Source organism: Barbus barbus, assembly GCF_936440315.1.
Source record: "Barbus barbus genome assembly, chromosome: 22".
Classification (NCBI taxonomy): Eukaryota; Metazoa; Chordata; class Actinopteri; order Cypriniformes; family Cyprinidae; genus Barbus; species Barbus barbus.
Genome location: NC_136750.1, coordinates 14,434,302 through 14,455,313, shown reverse-complemented (window position 1 = coordinate 14,455,313; position 21,012 = coordinate 14,434,302). Strand labels below are relative to the sequence as shown.

The 21,012-nt window shown below is 38.8% G+C and overlaps 1 protein-coding gene across 2 annotated transcripts; it reads left to right on the top strand.

The window, feature by feature from the left end:
- Window positions 1–321: 321 nt before the first annotated feature.
- LOC306888403 (heterogeneous nuclear ribonucleoprotein U-like protein 1) lies at window positions 322–20,972 on the top strand. 2 transcript variants are annotated; one of them, XM_079446666.1, is made up of 16 exons: window positions 322–457; window positions 1,916–2,111; window positions 2,225–2,386; window positions 3,662–3,824; window positions 3,933–4,006; window positions 4,087–4,226; window positions 6,889–6,988; window positions 7,074–7,186; window positions 9,357–9,623; window positions 10,085–10,207; window positions 10,677–10,805; window positions 12,811–12,979; window positions 13,919–14,170; window positions 14,259–14,401; window positions 14,501–14,671; window positions 20,088–20,972. In XM_079446666.1, exons 2-16 carry the CDS (start codon window positions 1,940–1,942, stop codon window positions 20,193–20,195), a joined length of 2,286 nt encoding a protein of 761 aa, XP_079302792.1. In that variant the 5' UTR covers window positions 322–457; window positions 1,916–1,939; the 3' UTR covers window positions 20,196–20,972. The 2 variants fall into 2 exon arrangements, with proteins under 2 accessions (XP_079302792.1, XP_079302793.1); XM_079446667.1 differs by having other exon boundaries at window positions 357–457; window positions 4,111–4,226.
- Window positions 20,973–21,012: the final 40 nt, after the last annotated feature.

The following is a 21,012-nucleotide window of genomic DNA, read 5'->3' as shown; positions in this document are numbered from 1 at the left end:
TATTTAATCGGGTAGAATTAGATTAAAAAGAGTAACATTAGTAAACATTGACGGGGCTTGATAATGCTCATAATTGATAATGATAACTGCTCCGGGTGTGTGTTCACGGTGTGTGTGTGCGTGTGTGTGTGCATTTGTTCACTACTCACTGCTGTGTGTGTGCACTTGGATGGGTTAAACGCAGAGCACCAATTTCGAGTATGGGTCACCATACTTGACAATACGTCACGACTTTACTTTACTTTACTTTACTTTACTTTACTTTAATGAATAGTAAAGGAATGTATCGGTATATTCTAGATGTGTCCAGTAGTTGGCAGCACTCAAACACTATGGACAACATTCAGAATGCCTGTGTTCTCCTGCCTCGCGCTGATGTTGAGCTGAGGCCCGCGCTGTCCTGTGTTGTTTACACCACTCAAAAACTCACCTTCAACTAACCAAGAGCTGTGCTGTGGTAAGCCCATGACACCTTTTTAACTGACATTTTAGAATTTGCATTAGATAAATGCACGTCCATTTACATGAGCTGAGTTAGCTGGCATAGCTTGACAAAACAGTGCATGTGTCATTTCTCAATATATATTGCATTTACTGAATTACACTAGATGTGCCTGTTTGCTAATGCATTTACTACACAATTTATGTGTGCACATGATTTAGCAAATTAGCTGGGTAAATGTCCCACCCTGTCGGTTTAAACTGGTAGCTGTGTTTTTGGAAATGAAAGCTGGTTTCTATCTGGTCTAACCTTGTCATTAGTTAGGTATTAACTGATTAAAGCTGATAGACCAGCTATCACATGATCCTAAAGTGGTCTAGCTGGTTTCTAGCAAGTCTGAGCAGGTCATTACGTGAGGCCAGTGGTGTAGTCTAGTTTTTTTGTAGTGGGTATAATACTCTCACTCATACAATATGCCTCTACATGTAACTGAGAGCATTCTGAAAGACTGCTTATGTGATATCAACATGTCAATTTATTATAAGCAACAGAAGACTTTAACAGCCAATCACATTTACAGCTGGGGAGACTGGACTGATTTTCTACTGTTTAATGTTAATCATTTAACTCAGCCAGTTACGTTTATCTTAAGAATATGGTCCCTGGAGCACAGGGTTTATCAGCTGGCAATTTTCAATGCACATTTAAGAGTGCCTGTTTATAAATTCCCTTGCCTGACTTTCAATCCACAAGACGGGTCAGGAGTTCTCATCTCTCTCATCATCTGAAGCAAGGGTATAAGCATTGTATTAAGTTTAACTGCTGTACAAAGACACACACATTCTCAGTTTCTGTGTTATCTCTCCCCTTCTCCCACATTCACTAATCCACCACACTAATGTTACTGAAGTTATTAGCTACCTTGAGAAAGCCAACATACTGTTATGCTATTTAAATGTTGCCTTATTCTTCTGAGACTGTAATTTTCAACTGTACTGTATATCCTCCTAGGGCTTTAATGCTACAGGCACCAAACTCGTCAAGAGACCTTGGACCTGATCTCTAGTTTGTTTCTTTATCTTTTCTAACTGATGTGACTTACAGTTGTCGTATAAATTATTATCAGAAATCAAAGATTTCCCATAGACTTGCATTGGCTGAGCAAAGACGAAGTGAATTTATGAATGAACATGTGAAAGTTCTGTTACAGAACAATGTTGTTACGTATCATTGCGCTTTTTAAAGTGGGTATACGGAAATCCTTGACATTGTCTAGTGGGTACACGGCGTATACCTGCGTATCACGTAGACTACACCACAGCGTGAGGCCAACTTGGATCAGCAACAAGGTTGTTAAGCTGGTTTTTGATTCAGTCAGCTAGTGACCAGTTTAGCCAGATGCTAAAAATCAGCTAACATGTACTAAAGCACAGATGTGGATACTGTTTTGACAATCATAGTTCATTTTGGCAGGTTTGGGAGCAAGAGCTCCTTGCTATGTCATGCAGGATGAGTGTGGATGTGGAGAAACTGAAAGTGAACGAGCTGAAAGAGGAGTTGCAGAAGCGTGGGCTGGACACCCGAGGCCTTAAAGTGGATCTGGTGGAGCGGCTGCAGGAGGCTCTGGAGGCTAAAAAGGAACCCACCTGCAATGATGAGACAGAAGCAGGTACTCGAGTTTGCATGCATATGCAGATCATTTAATGCATGCTTTGACTAATGAAAATGAAAAAACATTCGGCTGAAACATTTGTGATCTCATTGCATGTTTGCCTGTGACAGGTGTTGCAGAGGCTGGGAATGAGTGTTCTGACCAAGGGCAGATGGCTGCTGAGAAAAAGGGCTCTGATATAGACCCCAGTGTTTCTGAAGTCTCTAAAGATGAAAATAAACCAGGGACTGTGGCTGTACAACAGGCAACCGTTGAGACGCACTGCAAAGAGGGTAAGACTGCAGCTGGCATTTGTGGGTTTGAATGCATTTTATCAGCAGTTTTGAATTTTGTGATTCGATGCTTGTTCATGTAACCCTAATTATGAGTTATGATATTTTCTAGCAGTCAAATTATGTAGATTTCTTTAGATTCTTAGAGAGCAGGGTGCCTGATGACTGATATAAAGCCGAAATATATACATGATATAGAATATAATTTTATAGGTAGCAAATAACACATGCTTTAATACATTTTTCATCCATTTTACCTAATGTTTACTGAATGTAGAATGAATCAATATGAAAAATTTAATTTTAGCTTGTTATTTTCACATTCTATTTTCTTAGAGTTTTCACAAATAAAGACACATTTAAAAACACAAATAAAAGGAAGTAAACACAGTAACCAAAAGTGCACTCAGTAATCTGGTAAATGTGTGGACAAGTCATGTTTACTCAAATAAAGACCAAGTAATTCTAATTTGACATAAAGTACACAGTGAATATAACAGCAGCCAACTGGATTAGCCAGCGTTGTGTATCGAGTGACCGCAGAACTCTCCTGTCTGCATCCAATTTGCACGTTCACGGCGCTGTAATAATAAAAATAAAAAATGATAAATATTAAAATCCCGCTTCCAACACTTATTGACCAAACAGAAAAACTTAAAGGCTGATGTCACTCATTAAAAAAATCCTGAATATCAACCTTGGTAATATATCAGTCTACCACTAATATTTTTGTCTCCACTTCATGGGATGTAAAAATAGGTAAAATTATAGTGTTATTTAATTATTGCAGATTTATATATAAAGTTTAGCATTTGCATTTCCTACATGTTATTTGTTTATTATTATTATTTTTATAATCATGAAATTAATCACAGTTTGCCTTTATTTTTTACCCTGAGGCCCCCTGTTGTTAACAAACATATTTGACCCCAGGACTCTTCCAGTTGTTTGTGATATTGTAGAAGAATTAAGGTTAACGATTTAACAGTTTTTACTCACAATTTCTGCCTTTATTTTAGATCTTGGCTTAATTAGAAATGTGTATTCATGATAAAAATAATTTTTTAAATTAATTTACTTTACATCATTTACTATAAGTTTTACTAATTTCAGTTGTTTTCATATAATTTAATGCTTGTTTTGTCATGTTTTAAATCATTTTAAGTCATTTTTTGAGGCCCCTTTGGAAGTTTGCTGAGGCATAGCTCGCTCTGCCCCCTTGGTTGAGAACCTCTGCTTTATATTGAATATTTTATTGTTTAACAAAACACGAAGGGGCACCAGTAAAGGTGAAAAATGAGGATGAGATGAAGACAGAGCAACAGGATCCGAGATCAGCGATCGAGACCAAAAAGGAAGGACATGCACATTATGGCCACAAGAGGGGCTATGATGAGAGCCACGGTTTCAGCTGTTATGAACACCATGAAGACAGGAGGTGAATTTACCACAATGCTTTTGATTTAATCCTATAACAGCATATTTGATTTAATGCACACTAACAAGTGCTGTTACATTTACATTGTGATTTTCTGTTTTATCACAGGTCCCGCTCATCTCTGCCACCTGCTGAAGAGGATGAGGAAGACTTTGATGGCACTCTTGTGGTCATTGACACTTGTACGTGAGGGCTTATTTTGTGTAATTATGATTTATGGTAGTCATAATAAGAATGGAATTCTCTCTGTAATCCTCGACAGATAACTGTGACTTGCACTTCAAAGTCTCTCAGGACCGTTGCAGCAGCTGTCCTTTAACCATCGAGGGATTTGCTTACCTATGGTCTGGAGCACGAGCAACGTTTGGTGTAAACAAGGGACGCGTGTGCTATGAGCTGAAGGTAATGTTTATACTCTTAGGCTTACCAAATCTGCATTTATTAGTCAAAATAGTAATATTGTGAAATATTATTACCATTTAAAATAACTGTTTTCTATTTCGATATATTTTCAAGTGTAGTTTATTCCTGTGATGGCAAAGCTATCACCATTGTTGAGTATTCAGTGTCACGTGATCCTTCAAAAAAATCATTCTCATACAGTGCTGCTTGAAAGTTTGTGAACCCTTTAGAATTTTCTATATTTCTGCATAAATATGACCCAAAACATCATCAGATTTTCATATAAGTCCTGAAAGTAGGCAAAGACAAGCGAATCAAACAAGTGAGAAAAAAATATTTTCTTTGTCATTTATTTATTGAGAAAAATGATCCAGTGTTACATATCTGTGCGTTGCAAAAGTATGTGAATCTTTGCTTTCAGTATCTGGTGTGATCCCCTTTTGCTGCAGTAAAGCTTCGTTCAGACTGTCAGGCCAAATCCGATTTTGTGCATATCCGGATGGAATCTGATTTGAATAACTCACTGTCCACACAGTATATCGCAAGAGTTCACATCCGATTTGTGTGTCCATAAGCGCTCTTTCGTTTTTACTGAATGTGCATTGGTTTCTATTGTAATGCCGTTGCGTTGTTATGCCTACGCTAAAAACAACAGTAACAGCAGTACAGTTTGCAATACAGATGTTGTCTTACCGTTGCGGTTGCGCTGTAGTATTATATTCTGTCTTGTGAGGCAGAGGCAGAAACGCAGGAAGCTTGAATGTGCGGCTTTATCCTGTGCTGCCGTCTCCGCTACTTTGCTTTTTTTTTTTGTCTCCACTACTTTCAAAACACAAAGAGGTACGTATACTAGCAGTATATTGTTTTTTTTCCACTTGACTTGCACTTCGCAATAACAAAGGGGTTGTTGTCTTGCTGAGACACGTTCTCTTGAGAATCTGTCCTTAAACAGATGTCCTGACGTTTTCCTTTAGAATTTGCTGGGATCATTCAGAATCCATTGTTCCATCAAAGATGGCAGGCTGTCCTGGCCAAGATGCAGCAAAACAGGCCCAAGCCTTGATACTACCACCACCATGTTTCACAGATGGGATGAGATTCTTAAGCTGGAATGCAGTGTGTTCTTTTCTCTGAACATAATAGCCTCTCATTTAAACCAATAAGTTCTATTTTGGTTTCATCCATCCATTAAACCTTTCTCCAATAGTCCTCTGGCTTGTCCACATGATCTTCAGCAAGCAGTTTTCTTTTTTGGAGAACAGTGGCTTTCTTTTTGTAACTCTGCCATGCACACCATGGTTGCTCAGTGTTCTCCTGATGATGGGCTCATGAACATTAACATTAGCCGATGTAAGAAAGGCCTTTAGTTGCTTAGAAGTTACCCTGGGAACTTTTGCAACCTTGCAGACTATTACATGTTCTGCTTTGGAGTGATCTTGGCTGGTCGACACTTCTCGGGAAGGTAACAGTGGTCTTGAATTTCCTCCATTTGTACACTATCTGTCTGACTGGATTTGTGGAGACAAACTCTTTAGAGATGGTTTTGTAAACTTTTCTAGCCTGATGAGCAACATCAACTCTTTTTCCGAGGTCCTCAGTAATCTCCTTTGTCCGTGACATGATTCACTTCCACAAACATGATCAGACTTTGATAGATCCCTGTTCTTTGAATAAAACAGGTCACGTACTGACATTTGATAGTCATTGCACTGACTGAACACACCTCTGCACAGATGGACTCTAATTTCATTTTTAAATTAACTGCTAATCCAAGAGATTTACATACTTTTGCCACTCACAGATATGCAATATTGGACCATTTTCCTGAATAAATAAATAACAAAGAAAATATTTTTGTCTCATTTGTTTGATTAGATTCTCTTTGTCTTCTTTCAGGACTTGTGTGAAAATCTGATGATGTTTTGGGTCATATTTATGCAGAAATATAGAAAATTCTAAAGGGTTCACAAACTTTCCAGCAGCACTGTATATTGATTTGGTGCTTAAGAAAGATTTCTTATTATTCTGAAAGTTGAAAACAGTTGTGCTGCTTAATAATTTGTGTAAACCGTGATACATTCTTAGGATTCTTTAATGAATAGAAAGAACAGCATTTCAAATTGTATTAATTTAATATGTCCTTGCTGAATAAAAGTATTAATTTATTTCCAATCTTACTTACCCCACACTTTTGGTAATTCAGATCAGTTGTTTCTCTTTAATTAAAAGGATATTTCTCCCAAAAATGAAAATTCTGTCATTAATTACTCGCCATCATGTCGTTCCAAACCCATAAGACCTACTTTCATTTTCAGAACACAAATTAAGATATTTTTGATGAAATCCAAGAGCTTTCTGACCCTCCATAGAAAGCAATGGAACTGACACGTTCAAGGCCCAGAAACGTAGTATGTACATCGTTAAAATAGTCCATGTGACATCACTGGTCCAACTGTAATTTTATGAAGCTATGAGAGAACTTTGCTGTCTATTGAGGGTCAAAGAGCTCTCGGATTTAATCAAAAATATTATAATTTGTGTACTGAAGATGAACGAATGTCTTGCAGGTTTGGAACGACAGGAGGGCGAGTGATTTCCAGAACTATCCCTTTAACTTTCAAATCTACTTAATAGTTTACATAATCTTGTTTTTTGTCTCCAGGTTATGGAGTGTATACCAGTCAAGCATCTTCCCAGCAGTGAGCCTGACCCTCATGTCGTGAGAGTCGGGTGGTCTCTGGATTCCTGCAGCACACAGCTTGGTGAGGTTTCACAAGTACACTCACATGGATTTGTTTATAGAAATGATCTTTCTGGGTTCTTATGTAGGGAATTACTTTGTTTCAGGAGAGGAGGCGTTCTCTTATGGGTATGGTGGAACAGGGAAAAAGTCTACCTGTTGCAAATTTGAAGATTACGGAGAGAAATTTGGTGAAAGTGATGTCATTGGATGTTATATTGTGAGGGCTATTCTTACTTATATTTTGGAATCTGTTAAATCAGTGTCTCTGTTGCAAAACCTGGTCAAACCTTTTCTGTATACTGCAAGATAAAGGTGCAGTCACATTTACCACTACTTTAAATTTCTCATACAAAATCAAGTCATGAAGAATTTAGCTTGATACACTTCCGGTGGTTAAGAAATTATATTATGTGAATTTTGCGTTGGTTTCAAATTTGTTTAACGTTCACACGAATTTACAGCGCTGAACAATTGTAAGCCTCTTGGTTTGGCAGTGATCTCTGTTTGGGCAGAGATTCGTAGCGCAAAGTAAAACCGAGGTTCACTCATTCTAGTAGTATCTATCTAGTTTTGTATTCACTTAAATATTATGAAGTGATGAATAAAACAGAGGCTATTTTGAAAGCACTTATTTAGGATTGGTTTGTTTGCTAGCAGGCAGAATAGCTTTGGATGTTTATTTCATCATTGTTTTTTTGTATCATTCGTTGTCAAGCACTTTCTTTGTCCTATGAAATTTTGTCAAGCAACAGTAAATGTGACCATACCTTGTCTCGTCATCTTACTGTATCTATCATCTTAACACCTATAAGAGACTGATTTGGAACAGACTACATAGGCCGCAATTTCCGGTGTTGCACAAATAGATTCTAATTGAGTCTAGCATTAGCATGTTGCTAAGCTAACACCATGACACACTATTCTGAAAATAAAATACATGAAATGCTCTAATTTTAATTTGATTGAACAGCATTGGGATGGGACCTACTGTAGGATGCCTTCTGTCTAGATAGGCAACTTACTAGGTTTTGGAATCGAGAGAATAATTAAATAAAACCAAAATAACAAGCATGTAGCCTCCAGTAGGTAGGTACCTACTGTACCTAAATAAAGTAGTTGGCATAAATATATACAGTGGGGATCGAAAGTTTGGGAACCCCTTGCAGAATCTGTGAAAATGTGGATAATTTTACCAAAATAAGAGAGATCATACAAAATGCATGTTATTTTTTATTTAGTACTGTCCTGAGTAAGATATTTTCCATAAAAGATGTTTACATATAGTCCACAAGACAAAAAATAGCTGAAATTATTAAAATAACCACATTCAAAAGTTTGGGAACCCTTGGTTCTTAATACTGTGTGTGGTTACCTGGATGATCTACGACTGTTTTTTGTTTTGTGATGGTTGTTCACGAGTCCCTTGTTTGTTCTGAACAGTTAAACTGAGCACTGTTCTTCAGAAAAATCCTCCAGGTCCTGCAGAATCTTCAGTTTTCCAGCATCTTTTGGATATTTGAACCCTTTCCAGCAGTGACTGTATGATTTTGAGATCCACGTTTTCACACTGAGGAAGATTGAGGGACTCAAACGCAACAATTAAAAAAGGTTCAAACATTCACTGATGCTCCTGAAGGAAACACGATGCATTAAGAGCCGGGGGTGAAAACTTTTGAACAGGATGAAGATGTCCAAATTTTTCTTATTTTGTTGAAATATCATATTTTTCCATTTAGTACTGCCCTTCTGACGCGACAGAAGATACTTGCATGTTTCCTGGAAAACAAATGAAGTACAATTTACCTTGATCTTCAAATTCAAAAAGTTTTCACCCCCGGCTCTTAATGCATCGTGTTTCCTTCAGGAGCATCAGTGAATGTTTGAACCTTTTTTAATTGTTGCGTTTGAGTCCCTCAATCATCCTTAGTGTGAAAAGGTGGATCTCAAAATCATACAGTCACTGCTGGAAAGGGTTAAAATATGCAAAAGATGCTGGAAAACTGAAGATTCTGCAGGACCTGGAGGATTTTTCTGAAGAACAGTGCTCAGTTTAACTGTTCAGAACAAACAAGGGACTCGTGAACAACCATCACAAAACAAAAAAACAGTCGTAGATCATCCAGGTAACCACACACAGTATTAAGAACCAAGGGTTCCCAAACTTTTGAATGTGGTTATTTTAATAATTTCAGCTATTTTTTGTCTTCTGGACTATATGTAAACATCTTTTATGGAAAATATCTTACTCAGGACAGTACTAAATAAAAAATAACATGCATTTTGTATGATCTCTCTTATTTTGGTAAAATTATCCACATTTTCACAGATTCTGCAAGGGGTTCCCAAACTTTCGATCCCCACTGTAGTCTTATATGTGTCTTTTGCAGGACTTTAATAGTCATGAGCAGGTGGAAATGGCTTTCTCAAAGAACGGGAAATGGCTTGATGTGGCATTTCACGTATCTAAAGAAGAACTGGCTGGTCGTGCACTGTATCCTCACGTCCTTGTGAAGAACTGCTCTGTTGAGTTTAACTTTGGCCAGCGAGTGGAACCTTTCTTTCCTTTGCAAGATGGCTACACTTTGATTGGGGCCGTCAACATAGAGAACAGGGTCAGAGGAACTGTTGGTCCCTTCAACAAATCTGATTGTGAGGTACATTTTCCTGATTAGCTACATACAGGTTGTGTGACCATTTGATTTTATGTTTCACTTTGCTTTTGCAGTGAAGTTTTATATAACATCTTTAAGACAAACATTGTCTAATTTGTAGATGGATGCTCTGTTCAAAATGTTTGGGTCAGTAAGATGTTTTGTTTTGTTAGCATCAAATCAGCAAACTGAAACTATTGAAAATGTAGCTTTGCCATCATAGAAATAAAATGACATTTTAAAATGTATGTTTTTTTTTTTAGTAGTTGTTTTAATTTAATAATCTGTTAATATTTCACAGTATTATTTTTACTATATTTTTTATCAAATAAATTCTCCCTAGGTGAGTATAAGAGACTTTTGAAAAACAGTAACAAAATATCGGTCCCCTAAACTTTTCATTGGTAGTAAATATGGTCTCAAATAAATGTGTACAGTCGAGAGAATATCACTTTTGTGTGTAGGTACTGATGATGGTTGGTCTTCCTGCTTGCGGTAAAACCACATGGGCCACTAAGCATGCAGAGATGAACCCAGAGAAGAAATATAACATCCTGGGCACAAATGCCATCATGGAGAAAATGAAGGTAGGATCACATGTTTAAATGTGTTTTATGGTTCACATTTGAAAAGAAATCATGTTCTTGGGTCCAAAAACAAGTGCAATTGAATGGAACAGGTGTTTGGTTTTTTACTTTATTTATAAATTTGTGGTGTAAATAATTGTATAAAAATATACATTTACTGTTAAAAAGGTTAGGCTCAGTTAGATTATTTTTTGTTTTTTGAAATAAAGAAATTAAAACTGTTTTAAATAAATGCTTTTTTTTTAACTTATTACTTTATAATATATTACATATTAAAATAGAAAAGTTATTTTAAACTAATAATATTTCACAGTATTATTTTTCATTTATTTTTGATCAAATACATGGTGAACATGAGACCTTGTTTCAAAAAAATATTTAAAAATCTTACCGACCCCAAATTTATTAACATTAGTGGATAATGCTTAAAAAAAAAGATGATCTTTTGATGTTTCTGTTATGATCTTAGGTGATGGGATTACGTCGCCAGAGAAACTATGCTGGGCGCTGGGACATCCTGATTCAGCAGGCCACTCAGTGCCTGAACCAAATGATCCAGATTGCTGCCTGCAAAAGACGGAACTACATCTTGGATCAGGTACTGCAAACGCATTCCTATGATTCCCAGTGAAGATATAACTGTGAGTGAGCTCTTCTGTTTTTCTTCTAATTTGTTATTTATTTATCTTTCAGGAGGCCACAATATGAAAGAGTAGAAGCAGCTTTTGATTGAATGTTGTATAATGCAGTGTCAGAAAAGTCATTAATGTCAAACATGTTCGTTTTTAGCATTTACATTATCTTGCATTTCCAATAACATTGAATTGTTCTGTGAGCCTCTCTGATAATGTGCCGGTAGCCCAAGACTGTATTTAGATGTTGAGACAAGTAAGCTCAGCCTGGTGAGTGAGAAAAACACATTTTGTTGCTATACTAATTATAAAAGGAATAGACTAAATGACCTCCATTATCCTGTGGGTTGTTGTTGTTATTGTTTCAGTAACAAGGTAAGTGGCTTATTGGATTTTCAGGGCATAGCTGGTTTTTAAGGTAGGTAGAGTCGCACGGCTCAAACTAGTCTGAGTATTCTCAGGTAAGTGATATATGCCTATATGTATAGACCTGAAGCACCACAAAGAGACGCATGAGTCAAGGCAAGTGAAGGAGACCCTTTTAGAATGGGAAAGCTTTTTTCTTAACTCTTATTTTAAATATTTTGTATGTATAGATGACATTTCCATTATATTTTAAGAAGTGTGCAGTTATTGTGTTGAATTGAATTTACAGTTAAACTGGTTATTGTACATGAGCTAGACAACATTCAGCGTTCCCATGGACATGGATAAACCTGAGAATTTAAAAAGTGAGAACTGGTTCTAAGTAAAATGATGATAAAATAAAAAACTGGAAACCAAGTTATTCTTTCTCATGGTGTTTTGTTTTGGAATATTGGTATTTTTTGCCAATGCAAAAATTCACTAATTTCTTGCAAAAAAGGAACATAGTTTAACATTGTGGTACATAGTTTACTTTGCACAAGGTGGTGATAAAATAATCTCTGAAATCTGATTATCAATTTTATTTTGTGGGCATGGTATTCCATAATAATTCAAAATTACTACTGATGGTCCAACACACAAACACATAAAATGTCCCTCTCGCAATGACATATGATCACAGATCCAGATTCCATTTCATGTCGACTTCAAACTAGAAAATTAAGCTTTCAAATATTGAATCGGTTTAAATATTGTTCTTTGTGCCCATTATTAACGGTTACAAAATATTAACTGTTTTCAAAGGGAACAAAGAGTAATCTTTCCTAAGCAAGTATCCATTAAGTTGGTTCAACTTTTATTCTTTTGACAATAAAAATTATAGACATAAAAATTTGTGTGTCCAAGGGTTTGGAAAATATACACTCAAGGAAAAACTCAACATCCAGTAATCCAGTAATCACGACTGAAAAGTTCGGGAGCCCTCAATAGGAATACATTTATATATATATATATTATATATTAGTGCTGTCAAACGATTAATCCCGTTTAATCGCATTCAAAAAAGTTTTTGTTTGCATATGTGTATACTGTGTATATTAATTATGTATATATAAATACAAACACATGTATGTATATATTTAAGAAAAAACATGTTTATATATTAATTATACTTATAATATCAAATATAAGAATATAAATGTATATACATGTAAATATTTTCAAAATACATACTTGCATGTGTTTGTATTTATAGCCACATAATAAATATACACAGTACACATACTTATATTATGGAAACAAAAACTTTTATTTTGGATGCGATTAATTGTTTCACAACATAAATATATATATATATATATATATATATGGCCAATTTAGAACTAAGGGTCTTTAAAGGTTTTTGTTCCAGGATCCAGGTCCTGACAAACACCTGTGTAAGGTAAGTGTGAGGTCTTGTAAAGGTTCATCAGTAGGTACAGGTAAAGAAAGAAAAACCACTCTCACTTCATTGCAGGGTTCCAGATTTCCTCCGGGGGAAAAGCAAAGCCACACAAAAGAAACAATAATGAACAGCTTTTACTTCTTTCTTTTCACTATTGCTAGACAAATGTATATGGATCAGCCCAGAGACGAAAAATGCGTCCTTTTGAAGGGTTTCAACGCAAGGCTATTGTAATTTGTCCCACGGATGAGGGTTTAAAAGACCGAACATTAAAGCAAACACATGAGGAAGGGAAGGATGTGCCTGATCATGCTGTTTTAGAAATGAAAGGTAGGAGTGCTGCTATATGGAAAACTGTAGAAATCAGAAAAATAACAGATTTTCGCACTTTTGCTTTTGCTTTTTGGTTTGTAAACTTTATGTACTGCATGTACTGCTTCATCAAAGAAAACAGCTTTATGTCTAGGACCTTTGTCCTCAGTTTGATTGGATCCTTTTGATCATCCCACCCTCACCTCCATGTCTTAATGATACACGAGATGCTGCAAACCAAGCATGTGCATTATCATTAAAAATGTCATTAAAAAATAAGAATTCATACTAATACCTTTGTCACAATACAGTGGTGGCCAAAATTATTTTCACCAGCTAAAAAATGGGTTTAAGTCAGTTATTTCTGTCTTTTGCTGTATAGTGTATCTGTAGGAAATATCAGTTTACATTTATAAACATTCATTTTGCCATTAATTGTAATAATCCAGTGAGATTTTTGTTTGCACAAGGAGTCTGATGACAGCCAGTGCTCCACACAGAGATCTGATCTCATCATCATCCAGTCTGTCTGGAATAGCATGAAGAAACAGAACAAACTGAGACAGACTAAATCCAGAAGAACTGTGGCAACGTCTCCAAGATGCTTCAAGAGATGATGAATGTTTGGAAATGTAAACTGATTTCCTACTGACACACTACAGCAAATGACAGAAATAACTGACTTAAAACCATTTTTTAGCTGCTGAAAATACTAGTGTTCTAATAATTTTGGCCACCACTGTAAAGAGAGACATCCTTTTTTCCAAGCATGTTTTTGAGACTATACTTGGTTTGCTCATGGTTGTGTTCATGATTTACACTTTTGAAATGAAAATATAAATTTTCCCATCTTCTTTTAGCAATATTTTGTGAGGTCATAATTTGATCAAGTTTCTCTTTGTGTCTTCTGGTGGTGTGATCTGTCCCAACTTCTCTCCCCTTTCCATGGCTTTGAAGCCAACTTTGTGCTGCCAGAGGTTGGAGACTTCCTGGATGAAGTGACCTTCGTTGAGCTGCAAAAAGAAGAGGCTGTTGAGCTGGTCAAACGGTACAATGAGGAGGGCCGGAAAGCCGGGCCTCCGCCTGAGAAACGCTTTGATAACGGGGGACACCGTAGACGCGAAAGTGGCTACCAGCGGTACGACAACCACAGAGGGTCGAGAGGAGGCCCTCAGAACAGAGGAGGACCTGGAGTAAGCTACAGGGGAGGTGAATTGACCTTATTAGGGTGTCAAATAATTTAAAAGTCTGTCATTAGTGCTTTTTGAGGTTTCACCTTGCTCTCTGCTTTTGTCAGGTTATAACCGTGATGGCTACAATCAGAACCGCTGGGGAGGGAATCACAGAGACGGGCGAGATGGATACAGCAGCGGCCATCAGTCTCGAGGAAGCTACAATAGCAACCGCTATAGCTCTTATAACAAAGAGGGCTATAACCAAGTGAGTCTGTAAATAGCTATGTATCTGTGACAGACATTTAGCTTCATCAGATGTGTTTGTGTTTTGTTTTGTTTTATTTTGTTCCAACATTTCTTTTAGAGCTATAACCAGGGTTACAATCAAGGCTACAACCAGGGCAACTATCGCCAGGGAAACTACAACCAAGGCTACAACTACAACCGGTACCCAGATTATGGGCAAGGTGGCCATGACGATCGAGGATCTGGACAATCATATAACCAGCAGAACTACAATCAGCAGTATCAACAGGTGAGTTGCAAGGAAGGATTAAAAACAACTTTTGCTCTGATAACTTCTCAAATAACAGGTTTGACAGCTTCTAATCTGCTTTTCTTGGGGAACAAAATAGGAATATGCATCAACTATCTATACTATCTAACTATCTATATATATATATAGTGTTGTGGATATAAATGAATGAAGCAATTTCTGAGAAATTGTATTATTGGTAGTAAGAACTCAGTTACTAAAGCTTACGGCAGATGGTCAGCACCCAAATGTTAATTTTCCAAAGGTATGGACAGTGCCCATCAATTTTAGATTTTGTAATGAAGAAAAAGAAGTCTTTAAAAACAATTCATCACTACCCTAGTAATAAATATTTCCGTTCAACCAAAACTTTTGTTCTTTTTGAAAATAGAAGAAAAAACTCACTGGTTCGCCGCCACATCTCAGATTTATCGGGCTCAGCAACTGACCCCACCCTCTTGCCACAGTCCTCTTCACACAGTGCCAGACCCAAAACGGACGAGTAGCTTGTCCGTGTGATGATGAAGGCTGTCAATGAGCTCGGGCTCGAGTGGTCTCCGCTGGGAGCCATCTCGTAGCAGGCTGGATGAGTGGTTTCTCCCGGGGCGCCAACAAGCCCAACCCCAACGGACCTGGCCCTGCGCACCACCAAAGCCACCGCCCGGGCCATCGTGCTGTCAATGTCTAGCGTGGTAATGTTGGAACGCCACATTTGGCTTACGCTGATGGAGATGAAAGAGGCAGCTAAATCGTTCCTCCAGCCCAGAGCAAGTCAGGCTTCTTCAGCCGCTACTTCCTCGTCCCCAGAAAACACGGTGGCCTGCGACCTATTCTAGATCTCAGACTCCTGAATCACGCCCTGGTAAAAAGGTCGTTCAGGATGATCGCATTGAAACAGATCCTCTCGTAAATATGCCCAGGGGACTGGTTCATGTCACTGTATTTGAAAGACGCAAATTTTCACATCCAGGTAGCCCCCCATCACAGACGATTCTTGAGATTCGCATTCGAAGGGGTGGCATATCAATACAAGGTGCTCCCGTCTGGGCAGTGTTAATGTCGTTGACGAAGACGACGACGAAAAATATTCGTCAACGAACCTTTTCTCTGTGACTAAGATGAGACGTTGACGAGCTAAAACTAATATCTGATGATAAAAACTGACGAAATTTATGCGCGTCTTCATTAACAAGACGAGAGGGGACTAAAATGTTATTTGAGGACTACCGGACATTCAAAATACATCCTATAGGCTAAGTTAACTGTCTTGTCTTTCAAAATGTGTGTCTCTGTCATTGGATAAGGTGCGTTTGCATGGCAGCCGCGGTGGGCGGATAGGCTACCAAAACGCGAACTAGCGATCTGAGACAATGGCCTCAGCACCCGAAGGGTTAGGGAGTGGGTGACCAGACGTCCCGTTTTTCCCGGGAGTCACAATTAATTGTCGATTAACTTAGTCAGTGAAGGTGCGATAGACAGAATTGCGCTGATAGAAGTGCTCTCTCTCGCGCACGCTCCACTTCTTCAGTTCTCATACAGCGCGCGATCAGTTCTCAGTGCTCAAATACACACACAGCAGTCCAAATGTCTCTCATGTAGAGTATCTCACGGAAATACAGTCCGTTATGGTTTAAGTGAGCTTAAACAGGTGGGTGAAAACTGAATGTATGTCAGTAGGCTATTACATGCATACCTTCCGTCTTAAATGGACAGCATTCCTAATTATCTGTCATAAATGTTAACCAACAAAAGATGTTAAATAAATGTATACTTGTTAAGTAAACCTACTGTATCTGAAAAATTAGTTTAATTTATATCTCTACCAAAAAATTAAAATTTATTCCAGTTTTTCCAAATTCAATCCTTGATTCAAATTTCTCATAACTAAGCTTAATTGATTTGATCTAAAGAGAGAAGAATTGATGACTATTTTTGTTTGAATACTACATATATAATAGCTTCCAAAATAAATGTTGGTAACTGCAGTTTGACTAAAAGTAATGACTAAAAGTTGACAAAAATGCAATTATTTTTCGTCGATTAAAACGACTAAAACTATGAAAGACTCAAATGACTAAAATGTGACTAAGACTATTAAGCATTTTCGTCTCAAGATAAAGACTAAGACTAAATCAAAAATGCATGGAAGCGGCTCTCTCCCCTCTGTGACAGATGGGAATCCGCATCCTCAACTACCTCGACGACTGGCTCATTCTGGCCCAGTCAGAGTCGGTTTCAACATCGCACAAGACCCTCCTTCTCAGCCACTTATATTGCCTGGGGCTCAGGGTCATCTTTGCCAAGAGCATACTGTCACCCAGCCAACGAGTGTCGTTCCTGGGGATAGCAACTGTCTCAGCTGAACGAGCCATGCCTGTTCAGCGCCGCACGGCCTCCTTCAAGGAAGGGACCGTCCACCTGCTCAAGGCTTTCCAAAAAATGCTGGGCCTGATGGCAGCAGCTTCGCCAGGACTTCGGTTGGGCCTGCTTCACATGCAGCCCATCCATTTCTGACTGAAGCAGAGGGTTCCAACTCTATGCGTTCCCTCCAATCGCTCTGCTACCGCAGGTACTCAGACGAGTCAGGGAATGACGGCACAGGCTTCTTCTAATAGCGAGGAACTCTGGAGGAACCAGCCGTGGGTGTCTGAGTTAGTCCAGCTGCTCGAAGCAGCCCCGTGGCCCATCCCCTTGAGACGGGACCTCCTCTCTCAAGCGAACGGCACGCTGTGGCATCCACGGCCCGAGCTATGGGCCCTGCATGTGTGGCCGCTCAACGGGAGCCTTTCGACCGCCCAGAGCATGTCTTAAACACTATGGCAGAAGCTAGAGCCCCGTCTACCAGGCGCCTCTATGCTCTGAAATGGTCCATTTTCTCAGCTTGGTGTCAAGACCGCCACTTAGATCCGGTCACCTCTGAGGTATCAGTGGTTCTTTCGTTTCTGCGGGAGATGCTGGATAAACAGCGTTCCCCATCCACCATCAAGGTTTACGCTTCAGCCATAGTGGCTTTTCACGCCCCTATTGCTGGCCGATCGGTGTGCAGAAATAGTGTGGTGGTCCAGTTTATACGAGGCTCCAGGAGAATAAACCCCCCGCGCCCTCGTACAGTTCCAACTTGGGACTTACCAACCGTGCTAAGGGCCTTGAGAGGCCCCCCGTTTGAACCATTGCAATCCGCGAGCCTGAGATTACTCTCGTTTAAAACCGCCCTGCTGTTAGCACTGGCGTCGGTTAAGGGAGTAGGAGACCTATAGGCCCTGCTTGCCTAGAATTCGGGCCTAACGACTCCAAGGTCGTCCTGAAACCAAGGCTGGGTTATGTACCTAAGGTGCTCTCCACTCCGTTCAGAGCCCAGGTCATAGCACTTTCTCCGCTGGCCCCCTCGACAGATGACCAGAGATTGTCCCTGCTCTGCCCCGTCAGGGCCCTCAGGGTATACATCGAGCGTTCCTCCTTATACAAGAGGTCGGAACAGCTTTTTGTCAGCTTCAGTAACTGTGCTAAAGGTCGCCCTGTTACAGAGCAAATGATTTCCAGGTGGTTAGTGGATGCTATCACCCTAGCATACTCCTCCTTGGGCTTGCAGTGCCCCATTGGAGTCAGAGCCTATTCCACCAGAGGCATCGCCTCTTCCTGGGCGTGGTCCAGCGGGGTGTCCATTTCGGAAATTTGTGAGGCGGCTGGCTGGTCCTCGCCATCCACATTTATAAGGTTTTATAAGGTTAAGGAAGTCGTGGCCTAATGGTTAGAGAGTCGGACTTGTAATCCGAAGGTTGCGGGTTCGAGTCTCCGGCCGGCAGGAATTGTAGGTGGGGGGAGTGAATGTCCAGCGCTCTCTCCACCCTCAATACCACGACTGAGGTGTCCTTGAGCAAGGCACCGAACCCCCAACTGCTCCCCGGGCGCTGCAGCATAAAATGGCTGCCCACTGCTCCGGGTGTATGTTCACGGTGTGTGTGTGTGTGTTCACTGCTGTGTGTGTGCACGTTGGATGGGTTAAATGCAGAGCACAAATTCCGAGTATGGGTCACCATACTTGGCTGAATGTCACTTCACTTCACTTCACTTTTACAACCTGGATGTCCCCGCCTTGCAGGTCAGAGTCCTTTCTGCTTAGTTTGCCGCCTCCGGCTAGTTAAGCAGTCTTAGGGGTTCACTTGACCAACATTGCTCAAGTCCCTCCCTCTCTTGGACAGTCCATATTATATGGGCACAAAGTGTCAATTTACAGGACGACAACCAGGCCACGGATTACCCTGACGGCTCAGCCTGTGCTTGGTGTATTTTTAATTCCCCTGGGTCTTCCCCATGTGAGTTATGGTTTTGAGTCGTTCCCCATCATAGCACGGCGTAATTATACAGGTTCCCATACAAGCGTCTTACAACGCAGTGTCGAAATATTGACAGGGAACGTACTCTGTTACTATCGTAACCTCAGTTCCCTGAGATATGGGAACGAGTACTGCGTTCTTGGCCGTGCTATGAGCTGCACGCCTCAGTCGCTTCATTCAAAGAAATCTGAGATGTGGCGGCGAAGCGACACAGTACTCGTTCCCATATCTCAGGGAACCAAGGTTACGATAGTAACAGAGTACGTTTTTAAGTGCTTGCCTCGGATTAATAGATACTATAATACTAGATACTGACATTATCATCTTTAAAAACATCCGACAATACTGAACAACTTTATTTTTCTTTTTTTTTTCTGTATTTCCTCACTTGTTCTGGTTCTCTCTAAATTCTTATTATAAATATGACCAGATTTAAACAATATTTGAACAAGCTTGAATCTGATGTTATGGAATCAAATCCTGTTGTAGCAAATCCTTTCACTCATAACCAGCTAGGAAAAAGAAACCTAGTTATTTTGGCTTGGTTTCCATATTATTAAACTAGGAAGTGACATACAGTAATACAAATAATGTGATATAACAGTCAGTGTTTACATAGTGGTGAGTTAGTTCCTTACATTCCACCTGCATTAATTACAAAGGTAATTTCATTGACCTAGAAAAGTAGTTTCATCTTAAATGGACAATTTAGACAACTTTACAGGTCAAACCTTTTATTGAATAACCTTGAGCAACAACATAACAAGCTTTCTACTTTTAAACCTTTTGATGCTGATTCTAAGTGCATTCATGTACATTATATGCATTTTCTGTCCTTTTTTATAAACTGAATGACTGTTCATAATTGTCTGCATGCCACAGCTGTTGATAGAGTTTACTTTATTTCTAAATATTCCTTGAATGTGTTGTATAATCTTTTTTGGTCTTGTAACATTTAAACTCATTTTGTTTTATTAGATCAGATGATTGAAATTTAAGACTATATTCATAAAGATCCCTATGTACAAACAGTAAAAGTTGCCCTTTTATTGATGCGTGATGTTTTTCTCCATTATGCACAGCAGTGGCAGCAGTATTATCAGAATCAGAACCAGTGGAACCAGTACTACGGTCAATATGGGAATTACTCTGGACAACAGAGCAGCCAGAGCTCACACGGATCACAGTAAACAGGAAGTACGCTCCGTTATCACAGACACCATGGTAAAGCTTATGTCAGCAAAATACATCCTTCCACTTTAACTACCATCATTTCATTCATTTTCTCTTTCGTATATCTTGTTAAACCATTTGCATATTTTTCCAAGACATAGTAAGCTGACTGTTATGTCAATGATTTTCGATTGAACTAAATGACTCTGTGTAAACTTCACTGAAGCAATTATACTAGCTAGTACAACCAAACCACTGCATTTGAAATAAGAGCAGAGATATAACTGATTTCTAGTATATGTGAAAAATACTATTATCGCGAGGTGCTTCTAGTTGTAGTACCACAAACAGCCTGCAGGTGTAGAAGCTGTGAGATGCTTCCTCAACACTAATTGTTTTGCCTAAATTCCATTTAGTTTGGAATGTAGATGCTTGTCATATCAACTATTTTGAGTCTTAATTTAACACATTAAGACGTGACCGTAAAACGCATTTTTTTTTTTTGTAGTTCAGTATTTAATATACGCATTGCCATCATAACCACACAAGATGAGAAGATGAAGAATGTTGCATTGAGAACTAAAAAGTTTTATTCATCTTGATAATACAAAATGCTAACCGTTATTAAGAGTGCTGATGATCATACTGTTTTTTTCGGAACTGTTAAGATTGTTTAATGACGTTATATGTTCTGTCTTGTTCAATCCATTTTTGCTTTGAGAATTAAATTATAAAACATCACCGTGACTCTGATGATGATGATGATGATGATTAAAAAAATTCAAACATGATTTACAATAGTGTCGTTGTTATAGCCGGACTCATGAAACCAAT